The 14,149-nt window shown below is 32.6% G+C and overlaps 1 protein-coding gene across 1 annotated transcript; it reads right to left on the bottom strand.

Annotated features, from left to right (window-relative positions):
- Positions 1-3,965: 3,965 nt before the first annotated feature.
- Positions 3,966-6,774, bottom strand: LOC134690916 (uncharacterized). Its single transcript, XM_063551088.1, has 3 exons — positions 6,416-6,774; positions 6,077-6,106; positions 3,966-4,346 (listed from the first exon to the last, which is right to left on the bottom strand). The coding sequence occupies exons 1-3, from the start codon at positions 6,678-6,680 to the stop codon at positions 4,084-4,086; spliced, it is 558 nt and encodes a 185-aa protein (XP_063407158.1). The 5' UTR covers positions 6,681-6,774; the 3' UTR covers positions 3,966-4,083.
- Between the last annotated feature and the right edge of the window lie 7,375 nt (positions 6,775-14,149).

Here is a 14,149-nt window from a genome sequence, read left to right as displayed (position 1 = left end):
AAAATCAAGGGACGACGATTGTGGTCTGGGACCAACAATTCAATATTTCATATTCGCCATTTCAGGATCTATTGCATTCTTGGTAACATTTTAAAAATATTACACCAACATTTTGTAATTAGTTGAAACATTTTGAAATTCAACCAAGTGACGTTAGTTTTTAGTTATGAGACAAACGATTTCCCCCTAGTTTCTCTATGACTGCTGAAACATTAATAAGGAGGCGAAAGATACCAGAGGGACAGTTAAATTCATATATCGAAGACAATACTAACAATGCCATGGTTAAAAAAGAAAAAAAGACAGACAAACAATAGTACACAAAGCACAACATAGAACATAAAGACTAAGCAAAACGAACTTTTAACTTCGGGTGATCTCATGTGCTGCGTAAGGGTAAGAAGTGCAAATCCTGATAACTGATAATATCCATAGTATGCGGTGCGGAAAATAGTACGAATGGTTAGTTTGTGGTAAATAAAGGTTGCATGAATGTCATGACTAATGTATAGTATCGTAAATATTATCATCAGCCCAATAGTCAGCACTTTGGTGTTGACATGAATATCAATTATATATGGTATTTTTTATAAATGTTCTGTTTACCAAACTTTGAATTTTTCGAAAAAAACTAAGGATTTTCTCATCCCAGGAATAGATTACCATAACCGTATTTGGCACAACTTTTAGGAGCTGTAGGTCTTCAATGCTCTTTGACTTTGTACTTGTTTGGCGTTATAACTGTTTTGGTCTGAACGTCACTGATAAGTCTTATGTAGACGAAACGCGCGTCTGGCGTATTAAATTATAATCCTGGTACCTTTGATAACGTTTTATATTCACAATTTCTCGAAAGGAGAGGTCAGGACGTTAACCAAAATTTACCTTTAAAAAATGGAAAGTGTTCCTGCTCCTGGTCTGTCAATTTTTTCCCTTTATTGACAAAGAGATTACGTCATTTTACAAAATCATGCAAAGTGCTCTTTTTATAAGTCCAATAAATAATTTATTGGTATAGACTACCTTAGCCGTATTTGGCTTCAACTTTGTACATGTTTTGGCTTTATAAATATTTTGGATATGAGCGTCACTTATGAGTCTTATGTAGACAAAACGCGCGTCTGGCGTACTAAATCATAATCCTGGTACCTTTGATAACTTTTTATTGCAGATATAGAGATTGTCTCAGTTGTATATAAAGACAATTTGGCATAATCCGTTGCGATTTAGAGCTTTATAAATACATGCTTCTTGTTCGGTGTGAACTAAGTCTCCGTGTTGAAGGCCGTACATTGACCTATAACGGTTTACTTTTAAATTGTTATTTGGATGGAGTTTTGTCTCATTGGCACCCACACCACATATTCCTATATCTACATACGGCTATCTCAGGAAATGACTTTTACCAATCATAAGCACCTGAGATAAACCCAGTTTTTGGTGGGGTTCGTGTGGTATAGTCTTTAGTTTAATATGTTGTGTGTTGTGTTTTATTGTTTATCTGTCTTTTTCCTTTTAGCCATTGCATTCTTAGTTTATTATCAAACTATGAGTTTGAATGTCCCTCTGGTATCTTTTGCCCCTCTTTCATTTGTCTTTTATGACTTTTAAACAGCGATATACTAGTGTTACCTTTGTGGGGAAAAAGCAGGAGATACTAATGGTACATTTAAAACTTATCAGCCGAAGCGAAATTTAACTAACAACGACGTTTGAAAAAATCCAAATCTCAACAAAAAATAATTGCAATGAAATTTGATTAGATGTAGGAAGATGTGGGTTGAGTGCCACTGAACTCTCAATTCAAATAACAATTTTTAAAAAGTATGCATACATTTGAACCCTGTATCCTTTGTTTTCTCAAAGTAATCAAAACTTCATAGAAAATGAAACACTGAGCAATACGAAATTTATATATTGCGGTTTATTTTACCGAAATTTGAGGAAAAACGGAATAAATAAGGATCATTCTAACAGCAAAACGTTAATTTTCTTTTTCACAGAACAGGTAATTTTTAACGCATTGGTGAGCTTTTTCTAAATTGGTTTATCACTAATATCTAAATTTGACAATAACAATAAATGATTAATAACAACTTAATTTGTCAACCTGTTGAAAAAATATTGTTTACCGATTATGTCATCGCGTTTATTTTTATCAAATGGTATATAGCATTATAATCATACTTGACTTTTTTAATAATGTATGCAACATTTATGTTTGCATTTTGTTTGTGATTTTATTTTTTATAGAAGTAAAAGTAAAGACTTTGTCAGAAGGATAAATTGACCGAGTATTGAAATATTACTTTTTGATAATAAAATATACCAGGATTTTATATTTTATTTGCGCAGGACGCGCGTTTCGTCTACAAAAGTCTCATCAGTTTTGCTCGAATCCAAAATTCCGAAAAGTTTTGTCAAATACCACGGACAAACAAACTACACAAACAGGTCATGCACTCCTTTCAAAGAGCTAGGTATAATCTGCAGAAAGGTAAACAGTTTCGGCATAATTCATTCCAAATACTGAGTTATTGTCTTTTCATTTGTACATTATTTGATTTGATACCATACTTCATACCTTTATACCCAATTCTGATTGGTTCATATCATGTAAGTAAACCCAATTCTGATTGGTTCATATCATGAAGCTTAAGGTAAACCCAATTCTGATTGGTTCATATCATGTTAGTATGCTCAAGTCTGAATTGTGCATATGTCGTTTGTTTATGTGGTTCATAAGTGTTTCTCGTTTTTTTTATATAGATTAGATCGTTGGATTTCCCGTTTCAATGGTTTTACACTAGTAATTGTTTAGGCCTTTATAGCTTGCTGTTCGGTGTGAGCCTATGCTCCGTGTTGAAGACCGTACCTTGACCTATAATGGTTTGTTTTACGATATGAATTTATATTTAACGTATATAAGACATCTACTATATAAGTTTGAATAAATTGTGTCTAATCCCTTTTGCATATTTAGGCAAATAAAACATGTTTTAACTTAAAAAAAAAACGTTTGAAAATAGAAAATTCGAAAGTTCTTCAGCCTAAAGTTAACCTAATCCTTTTTAGTTCCCTTTTCCCCTTTATAATTTTGTTTCAGTGCACAGTGCATCTAATAGGTTAAACATGCATATTTATGTGCAACGCATTTCTATGAGGTACTTGTGCGGTGCTGATAATTATAGTTCTATCAACAAAAGTAAATCATTAGAAAAAGATGGATTTGAATTTAAATATCTAAAACTTTGTTTATCGAGCATATATATCCCTTCAAACTGGTAATACAATCAATAAAAAAACAGTTAGATATATATCATTAAGGAATCCTAAATCTTAAAGATTTTTAAAGGCAAGGACGATGAAATTGTGATAAGTAGAAAAATAGGGAACTACATGTCATCAAATTGTGAAAAGTAGAAACATAGGGAACTACATGTCATGAAGTGATATTGAAAAGTAGCCAAATTCTTATAATTTGGATTCATTATTATTATTCGTGGGATACCATTTTTTGTGGATTTCGTTTGTACAGGTGAACAACGAAAATAAATGTTCAACGAATGACAAATTTGTTACGACTTATATACAGACTTTGACAAAATCACGTATTTAAAATGAAATATCCACGAAAATTGGTACCTACGAAAGAAACTGAATCCACAGTATGGTCAGTTTTATTTCTTAATTTACGAACACAAATTCAAGAAAAGTACGGCATTAATCATGTCCGAAGAGATAAAATGATAATTAGCTGATAAACTCTGCATACTGTTGTGCATACCTCATTTCATGTTTACTGCTCAAAGACCACTTAGCGGCTAGATTCTATATTTCAACGATTTATTTTGATGTGTTTTTTTTAGCGAAATTCGCAAAATACAAATCGCTTGCGTCATGAGTTTGTTTGTAATATTCAATATGTTATCTTCCGTTAGTAATTGATTAACAAAATTTAAAAGTATTTGAGTAAAGCTTTATTACATTAAAAACATTACAAGATAAAAACAAGGAGTTTGTAGAAAGTCACAATTGGAATACACGCATGAGAAATAGGTATAAATCTGATTCTTTGTAGATCTACTTTGGACACGCCATCCACGAGTAGACAACTTCGTAGGTAATCGAGCCGCCCCAAGATACAATTTTGAACATGAATCCATGTCCAGAAAGATGAGATACTGTCGCTTTTATCCTCACATTCTTTCCCCTGTAGGTATCCAGTTGGGTCATTCCAAACACTAAAGCAGGTGTCCTGCGGAAAGGTCTACGAAATGGTATGTACATAATTCGATGTTTGTTTCGTCTACTCGAATACCCAAGCTGTGCAGTCCCAGAAATGCCTACAAGCAGTAAAATGAAACACTTTAAACTTATCAAAGTGAAAAACAACATTTGATTGACTTAAGCCAATACAACAGTAACTACTAATTCTAAAAAAATATATTAAAGTGAATCATCTTCATGTGAGACGATAATTCTCTTTATCTGAGACGAGGATAATCGTCCTATGAGACGAGATATAATCGTAATGTGAGACGAGAATAAATGTCATTTGAGACGAAAAATAATCGTTATGTGAGACGAGAATTAATATCGTGTGAGATGAGAATTAATGTCATATGTGAGACGGGAATTGATGTCATGTGAGACGAGAATTTATGCATGTTATATGTGAGACAAGAATTAATTTCATGTGAGTCGAGAGAATGTGATGTGAGACGATAGTTGATAGCATGTGAGACGAGAATTATCGGCATGTGAAACGAGAGTAATCGTTATGAGAGAAGATAATAATCGTCATGCAAGACTAGAATAATCGTCCTGTTAGACAATAATAATCGCCATATTTGGTAGAAATTAGTAGATCTTTATAATGATTGAGAATCAGCGTCTCATTGAATGCAATAGTTGAATATAATCCCAAAAAATGTTTTAGCAGATGGTTTGAAATCACTTAAGAGTATATAAACTGAAATTTATCATCATTATCATGTTTAGCGTTTAGTGACATTAATTACATAATGTTTCAAAGTTAAGGTGTACAAAACGACAGATTACTTTTGATTTTTTTCCAAATATACTTTCTCAATCTTTTTATGCCTTACTATCTTAGTAAAAAGTAATATCACAAACATATTGAACTCAGAGGAAAATTTGATACGAAAAGTCCCCAATCAGTTGACAAACAGTTCTCAACACATCAAACGAATGGACAACAACTGTCATATTTCGGACATGGTACTGGCTTTTTCTATTGATAAAAATGGTGGATTAACCCTAGTGTTATAGCTAGTTGAACCTTTCACTTGTATAAAGTCAGATCAAATGCCATTATATTGAGAACGGCATAAAAAAATATTATCCACTTGAATTTTACTTTTATATACTTGTGAGCAGAAATGTTATAATTTAATTTTGATACCGATAAAATATTGTCACAATTTAAAAAAAATTATTTATGGTGGACAATGCGTTTTTTATCTGTTAACATTAATAATGCCTCAATGAAATTATGCATAATAGTTTGTCAGCAATAAATAAACCGAGTGAAGTTTAATCACTATTTTTTTTTACCAATACTGACATAAGGTGGCTCGGGTTAAATTCTTCTCCATTTGTATCAACATGCAAAATTATGGGAGAAAACTACGATATTAGGGGAGATAACTCAGATAAAGTAATCTTATTAAAGAAAGTGTTGTAAGTTTACCTATTCTAATACGTAGAACGAAAGCAAGTCTAACGCCCCGATTTGTTCTTTTTCTGATTTGAAATCATTTTCTAAGATATATCTTCTTACACTTTATCTTAAAATTTTATAGTGTAGTTTTTTTTATCACACATAATTGGAGTTTCCATGCATAGCCTTTACAAAATCTGACAATTTTATTTGTGGCAGGAAAAGAAGTGCGGCGACCTGAACATTCTGTTATATTTTGGAAAAAGGCATGTTAAAATCTACATTTTGACAAGTTATTAAAAAAATCTTTGTAATTTAGCTAAGACCGCCCGCCCAAATCCACCGTAAGTATATTTTAAATGCAAACAGACAAAATAGATAAATACTTACAACCATGGCGGCGATAATATCGGTGTCGGACTGAAATAAATTGAAGTTATAATATTTTAATTGCACATATTATGATACGATATAAAGCACTAAATGAAATTAAAGGAAGCAAAATAAATAATAATGTATTGTTATACAACTCACCCACACATACATATATACATATATTAATAAAAAACCGAAAAATTCATGATAACACCTAACTGAAAAAAAATATGACAAACATTTATACGTGAACATAAATTGAGAGTTACCGACCTTTGAAATAGTACGATGAAATGACAAATAAAACGATGTATGTTAAAAAGTGTGTCTGAGTTCAACGACAAAACCACTAACCTTTTGTCTCCAAATCAGATACTTCAGATTTTAGAGCCTGAAACTCAGTCTCCATATCATCTTTTGACTTCAACTTGGTTTCTTTTGGTTTTGGAGCCTCGACCTCGTTGTTTATATCATCGACTGAAAAGGGAGCAACATCTAGCTTCGGAGCCTCGATCTCGTCATCCATATCATGATCAACTAAAGGAGAGGATTCAAACTCCACACTCTCGACAACTGCAGACACAATCAACACTGTGATGAATATAAACACGAGCTTCATTGTGTCAAGCTTCTGAGTCCTATCTATGAAATCTAGACGCGTTATAATTACTTTTGTTATATCGCCTCTCTTTTATACACGTCAACCCAAAAATGTTTCCCTTCTTGTACGTGACTTCGACAAACTGGTAACGCATATTCTATTTTCTTACGCGCGCCTTCAACAAACTGGTAACGCAAGTTCTATTGACCAATGAATAAAACGAGGATTCAAGCTTAAACTGGTAGTGGGAGTGTAAACATTGCATTTAGAACATATTCACAGAGAACATAGACATACACTAGAATGGACAAATAAGTAAATAAACAGTCCCGACGACTGCCATTCCCCACTAGAAAAACCGAACACAACATCAATACCTTAGCATCAACTCGTTAATTTATTAAGCAAATAACAGATTGACATTGGATAATACTTTGGGATGAGATTTTACATATTTTTGGTTGTCCCATATTTGTTCATTGAACTTTCCCTGTCAGACATTTATAAAGATAAAAGGATTAAAAGTAAAATTCATAAAAGACCAATTTCGTCATTCAAAAGTTGTTTTTTCAAAAGGTGCTCCACTTTGTAAGACTTGGGTAAATGTAAGTTATATTTTTTTTCTATTTTCTCCATTTTTAAACAAATGTAATAATACTAGTTTATTTGTATAAATCTGGGCTAATGAAGAAGAAGATGTCAATTTTAAAACTAACTAAGCAAGTAGTATAAACATGATAATATCTTTACTCAATGCATACATGTACATGTATCTATTGAGTGCACAGGTAAAAATTTCGGAGTACATACTGTGAGTACAATCGCATGGTGGTATACCTAAAGTGAAGTATCTGTTTAAGAGTTAATATCTAAAAGTGATATGACCATTATAACTAATACATGACTTTTAATTTTTTTTAAATAACTGATTTTTTTATAAAGATCAAAGCAATACACTGTTTTGAGTATTCAAATATGGGAAACCATTAATATTTTGCTTCTGATTCCTCATAGTTCTTGCTCAAGTTACACGATATGCATTATTTGGTATGTTTTTGTTGTTTTTTATCTGCATTTATACTGACATGAACAACACGATAGGTGCCACATGTAATTCAGTATTACTTAGACATCTTAAGTACCAGAAACCTTGTCGTAACAACAATCCCGTCCCTTTTTACCCCCGGAATGAGACATATAGCATGTGACAGACATAATGCTCTTATGATATACTAGGTTATGGAGTGTGTGTCCAATTGATATAGGAAGATTTGGTGTGAGTGTAAATGAGACAACTCTCCATCCAAATGACAATTACAAAAAAAATAAACCATTATAGGTCAATCTGCGGCCTTCCAAAACGATTTGTTTAGAGGCAGCCGAAGGACGCATCCGGGTGCGGGAATTTCTTGCTACATTGAAGACTGGTGGTGACCTTCTGCTCTTGTCTGTTCTCTGGTCGGATTGTTGTCTCTTTGACACATTCCCTATTTCCATTCTCAATTTTATGAGACTTATCACCAGTTATATACTCACGTGAGCAACACAACCTGCGTCATATTTTTGAGCACTTCATGCACACCTGTGATCAGACCCAGTTTTTGCGGGGGTTTGTGTTGCTCAGTCTTTATTTTCATATATTGTGTATTTTGTACGGTGTCTGTCTGTTTTTCGTGTTTTAATTTCATCCATTACGGTTTTAGTTTTCTTTTAACTCGTCAGCCGATTTCATTGAGTGTATAGGCAAAGGTAATATCTTTGGTTAGATTGCTTGTAAGCTTAACTCCTAACGGAGGGTAGTTTACCTAATGCTAATATCAAGTTAATTTCCCATGATAGGGTACCGTTTACCAAATCACGTTATAACGTTTGAGCATAAGTCAGTAGAACTATATAAAAACGAGTTGTATTTATTGAAATCAAATCATGGCCGTAAAGTAAATTACAGTTGAACGAGTTCAGATTACAACCTTTCCACCCCCAACTGACCTACAAATGTCTGGATTTTCCCCACTAATTTACATATATTATTTTCGTATATAAAACGGTAGATTCACAATACAGTATCCGTAACACATCCTATTGTTGGGGGAACAGGAAAACAACTGCATGTTTGATTTAGTAACGCGAATTGAAAGATTTTTAATCGCTTATATGAATTTATCATTACAGACAACAAATTAAAAGTTTATGATTTTCGTTTTGTTTAACTAAACGTAAACGATGCATTTGTTTTAGTTTTAAAAGGAAGAAATACCGACATAGCTAGATATTACAATTAATTATCAAACTACTAACACTTTTCTATTTCATTAGTATTGTAATTTCTATTGTTATTGAATATATCAAATATCATAATTATTAACCAAATCTTGAACAATATATAATTTTTAGAAATTTATAGATAATACGTGTAATTGTTTATCTGTTTTTTAGCTGACCTAGTTTTTTTTTCGTTTTAATTCTGTGGTTAGTCACCACTTCGATGTTGACATGTTTATCAATCATATGGTATTTTTTATAAATTTACCGTTGGCGAACGTATGAATAATTCTAAATATTAAGGATTTTCTAATCCCCGGCAGATAACCTTAGCCATATTTGGCACATTATTGTATAATTTTGGGTCATCAATGTTTTTCGTCATTGTTCGGCTTTCTTTACCATTTTGAATTGATCGTCACTGACGAGTCTTCTGTAATCGAACATGCGTTTGGCGTATTAAATTACATTAAAATTGAGAATGGAAATGGGGAATGTGTCAAAGAGACATCAACCCGACCAAATAAAAAAACAAACAGCAGAAGGTCACCAACAGGTCTTCAATGTAGCGAGAAATTCCCGCACCCGGAGGCTTCCTTCAGCTGGCCCCTTAACAAATATATACTAGTTCAGTGATAATGAACGCCATACTAATTTCCAAATTGTACTTGTACCTTTGATAACTATGAGCATGTCGAAATGATATAGGGTATTGTTTATATATGTATATGTTCCATTTATTTGTACTGTAATTCTGTCATGTAATGTTGTCATTTTAGTGTAAAGAATAACATTGCTATAAAAGGGCGAGATTTTGCTAGCCAAAAACCTGGTTCAATCCACCATTCTTTCTTTAAAACTGTCCTATATCAAGTCAGGAAACTGGCAGTTGTTATCTTATAGTTCGTTTCTGCATTGTCGTTTAATTGTTCGTTCCAATTTAGTGTTTCTGTCGTTTCGTTTTCGTCTATACATGTTATACATATAGTTTATGTGTTTCCTTCAGTATTGGTTTGTAACTGGATTTGTTTTCTCTAAATCGATATATGACTTTCGAACAGCAGTATACTACTGTTGCCTTAATTTTTGAAAACTTTAATTTATATTGCCTGTCCATTCAAAGCCAATTTTCATTCCTAAAGTACACCATCATCATAAAATGAATATTCTCCTTCCTTTTTGGAAATGTTTGAAAACTATCAAAATTTTCTGTTTAGAATAATGGCAAAACTTTTTGTCAACATATATATTTATGTGACATACTCCAACACACAAGAAACTGTACATAAGTTTCAATAAAATTACGAGACACACTTTTTTCTCCTCATATTATATCATGTATACCCTTGAAGATGAAAAATATAAATCATTCAACGGATAAGAATTCTTAAAATATTTTGTTTAAAATAACCAAGATACACAATTCTAAATTTATATAATTTTTTCAATATTACTTCATAATCATTTAACTTTCATTTAGACTCTCCATAAAACCCGAAAAGGAGTGTACACGAATTCTACTGTACTTTAGAAGCTCTTGAGGGGTGCTCCAAAAACGGATGAACCTACGTAATATTCATCTATAACACTTCTCATCAGATAACAATTTGAATCTTACAAAAAAAGGTCAGTTATCTACACATGTTTTTAAATTTAAAATCACGTGTTTAATTTTCCCAAAGATTGAACAAAACAATTTCACCCCCATGGTTGAACTTCCATTCTTGGAAACATTGCTGTCCATTCAATACGTTTTTGCAATTTTGCAAAAATGAATAATCTCATAATAGTTTTCAGGATTGAAGTTTTGTATTTGCACCAAACGCGCATTTAGTCTACTAAAGAATCGTACGTGACGCTTTAAAAATGAAAAATTAAAAAGGCAAAATGATGTACGAACTTGAAGAGCATGGAGGACCAAAACTTTCTTAAGGCGTTTGCCAAATACAGCTATTAAAGTTAATTCCTATGGTAAAAAGGGCGTTTTATTTCAAATATTGTTCAGTTTTATTTAAGAAATTGTTTTTTTGTGGCTTGAATTATTTTGCTCCGAACTGCGAGAGGCGAATCAAGAAAAAACCAATTCGAACACATGCCTTTTTTCAAGTCTTTGTTCTCCATTTACTAGGTTGATAAGTCAGAATGACATTGTATCTTGAACCTTATTCGTCCATGCGTTCTTCAAAGTTAGATTTATTACAAAAATTCCGTTTCCCAAGCATATGGTCAGTTAATGATATGACTATAAATTAACTGCATTAGAAACAAAAAAGCACAACAAACGTACCGCAATGTCTTTTCTGATCAAAAAGTAAGTTCATAATCAACGGAATATAGCATTTGATAATAGACCTCTTACTTATTTCAACATTAGAAATGATCAAACGTAACTTGTCTTCTAGATTTTGTCCCAAAATGTACACATTGTGGATCGAGGTTGATATTCTAGTAGGTCGATAGGGCAAAAGCTGGATAGTTTGTACCTATCGCCGAAGAATGTTTAAGAGTTTTACTACAAATTAAATTTCTTATAACATTTTACTACGAACTTTCTTAAAAAATTGTGTTTTTTTGTACCTTGTTTATGCTTTTCTTATATTCTATTGTGTTTTTTTGTACATTGTTTATGCTTTTATTATATTCTATTATCACTGTTTGTTTCGTTCACACATTAGTGTCAATACAATGAAACTGTATGCGACTGTCACATCAGTAAGAGGTTACGCTAGTTTTTTTCACCAAGTTCAATTCACTATTTTTCATCAGAAAATGCCAGTACTAATTCAGAGATATGACAGTTGTTATACATACATGTACACTAGCCGTTTTTGGCAAAACCTTTTTGAACTTTCGGTTCTTGATGCTGTTCAATTTTGTACTTGATTTGGCTTTCAAACTTTTGTATCTGGACGTCACTAGTAAGTCTTGTGTGGACAAAACGCACTTCTGGTGTATTAGATTCTAAACCTAGTGCATTTTGTATCACCAGCCCAGTAGCCAGTACTTCGGTACTGGCATGAAAATACGGATTTTTGTGTTATTAAAATAATTAAATGTGCTGTTACAAAATATTAGAAATTATTAGAAAGTTAAGGAATGTATCTCCCTCATGCAAAGCTCTGATTTCTTTCACGGATTTGGCTATACTTTTTGGACCTTTTGGGTTATCGCTCTTCATCTTTTATATAAGCTTTGGATTTCAAATATTTTGGCCACGAGCATCACTGAAGAAACATGTATTGTCGAAATGCGCATCTGGTGCAAGAAAATTGGTACCGTCAATTTTATTTTTTGCTATTATTCGTGTGTTTCTTTGTCAATTGTGTTCTCCTATTTATTTTTATTGTAGTCTTATAATGTTGTGTTGTCATTTTAATGTTATATTTAAAAGAGGGAGTTTTGGCATGCCACAAATCAGGTTCAACCAACCATTTTTTCTTTAAAAATGTCCTGTACCAAGTCAGGAATATGGTCATTGTTATATTAAAGTTTGTTTCATTGTTACATTTTAACGTTGTGTTTTTTTTTGTGTCGTTTATTTTTCTTATATTTGAGTGTGAATTCACATTATTATAAGACGTGTCACGGTTTTTTTCAATCCCAAATTCATGTATTTAGTTTTAATGTTATTTTTGTTATTCTCATCGGATTATGTCTATTGCTTAGTTCGTTTCTGTGTGTGTTACATTTTAATGTTGTGTCGTCATTCTCTTATATTCAATGCGTTTTCCTCAGTTTTGGTTTGTGATCCGGGTTTGTTGTTTTTTTCTATCGACTTTATGACTTTAAGAGTTATGAACATCGGTATACTACTGTTGCCTTTATTTAATGTGTTTGAGCTGTAGATTTTAATAAAATAAATGAATTGATGAAAAAGTAGAAACATTAGGAATTACACTGACCTTAAGAGAATAGTCAAATTCATTTCTTGAACAGCGAATTTAAGAAAAGTATGGTATTAATTATAATTAGGTCACATGTGATATTGTAATGATAAGCTGATAAACTGTGGGACTAACAGTCCAATTGCATACTGTAAACCAACTTATTTGTTTAGACCATATTTCACGTTGAGCCTTGCCTGATTTTCGCGATTTTCAATTATATTTGATGTATTCAAATGAGGGAGCTTTGTTTAACATTATAGCGAAGATTTATATTCGGAAAATTCTCTGTGCGAAAAAATAAACCATTTGCGTAAATTAGTTGGTAAACCCCTACAACGATGTGATTGATATATGACGTACTTGGAAAATTGAAATCGGATAAAACTAGTATGTCTGGAGTGTTTGCTTCCCTTTGGTGTCATACACAAGATGTCCAGAGGCCCACAAAATTCATGTAAACTATTAGCCATATAACTACTGATCGTTTTTATTATTGAAATACGCATAGGAAACAACTACTTCCTGTTTCGGGTCCAGTCGAAGTCAACAATCGGGGAAAAAATTGAAAAATTCGGTATTGCTTGTTCAGAATGACCTTATTTGGACTGCTTAACTTAGATAAGTTTCACTCCGACTTAAGGACTGTTAAGATTTATGTGTTAAATGAGGTCCACTCTACATGCAGACTACAGATGAATACATATATCAGCATCCCTCGGTCTTGGGGTCAATGAATAGAATAAAAAATCGTTCAAATGAAGCTTTTTCACCTAAGACAAATTTTTGGGATTATTCCCACCCTGCAACCCCGCCTCCTCGACCCAACTACCCTACCGCGTGTTCTCCTACCTTAGAATAAAAGTGATCAATATGCTCCACCAGTAGAGTTAAACTCATTTGCATACAATCTGCATTTTTTGGCAAATACACGAAGAAAACAATTCAGCATGGTAATAGTAAGTGTTAATAGTTTTCATTTTTGTATCTACCGATAGTTATTGATTAACAAAGATTCAAAATATTTTTTTTTGAAGCTTTAATATTATAAAGAATTAACAGGAACGAAACAGGGAGGTTGTACAAAGTTGCGATTGGAATACATTTATAACGGAATTGGTACAAATCTGACTATTTGAACATCTACTTTGGACACGCCATCCAAGTTAAGACAACATCCTAGGTAATCGAGTCGGCCCAAGATACAATTTTGAACATGAATCCATGTCCAGAAAGATGGTATGCTGTCGCTTTTGTCCTCCTTTTTCTTCCCTGTAGATATCCAATGCGGTCACGAAGATTAAACATTTTCTGAAAACAATTCAGCAGGGTACTAGTCAG

Source organism: Mytilus trossulus, chromosome 11 (assembly GCF_036588685.1).
Source record: "Mytilus trossulus isolate FHL-02 chromosome 11, PNRI_Mtr1.1.1.hap1, whole genome shotgun sequence".
Taxonomy (NCBI): domain Eukaryota; kingdom Metazoa; phylum Mollusca; class Bivalvia; order Mytilida; family Mytilidae; genus Mytilus; species Mytilus trossulus.
This window is presented reverse-complemented; position numbering and strand designations above follow the sequence as displayed.

Excerpts from the sequence above, each read along its gene's own strand:
- LOC134690916 (XM_063551088.1), bottom strand. The coding sequence starts at position 6,680 with ATGAAGCTCGTGTTTATATTCATCACAGTGTTGATTGTGTCTGCAGTT. Across the intron at positions 6,107-6,415 it reads ATCTGATTTGGAGACAAAAG|TCCGACACCGATATTATCGC; the intron begins GTTAGTGGTTTT and ends AATTTATTTCAG. Across the intron at positions 4,347-6,076 it reads ATATTATCGCCGCCATGGTT|GCATTTCTGGGACTGCACAG; the intron begins GTAAGTATTTAT and ends TACTGCTTGTAG.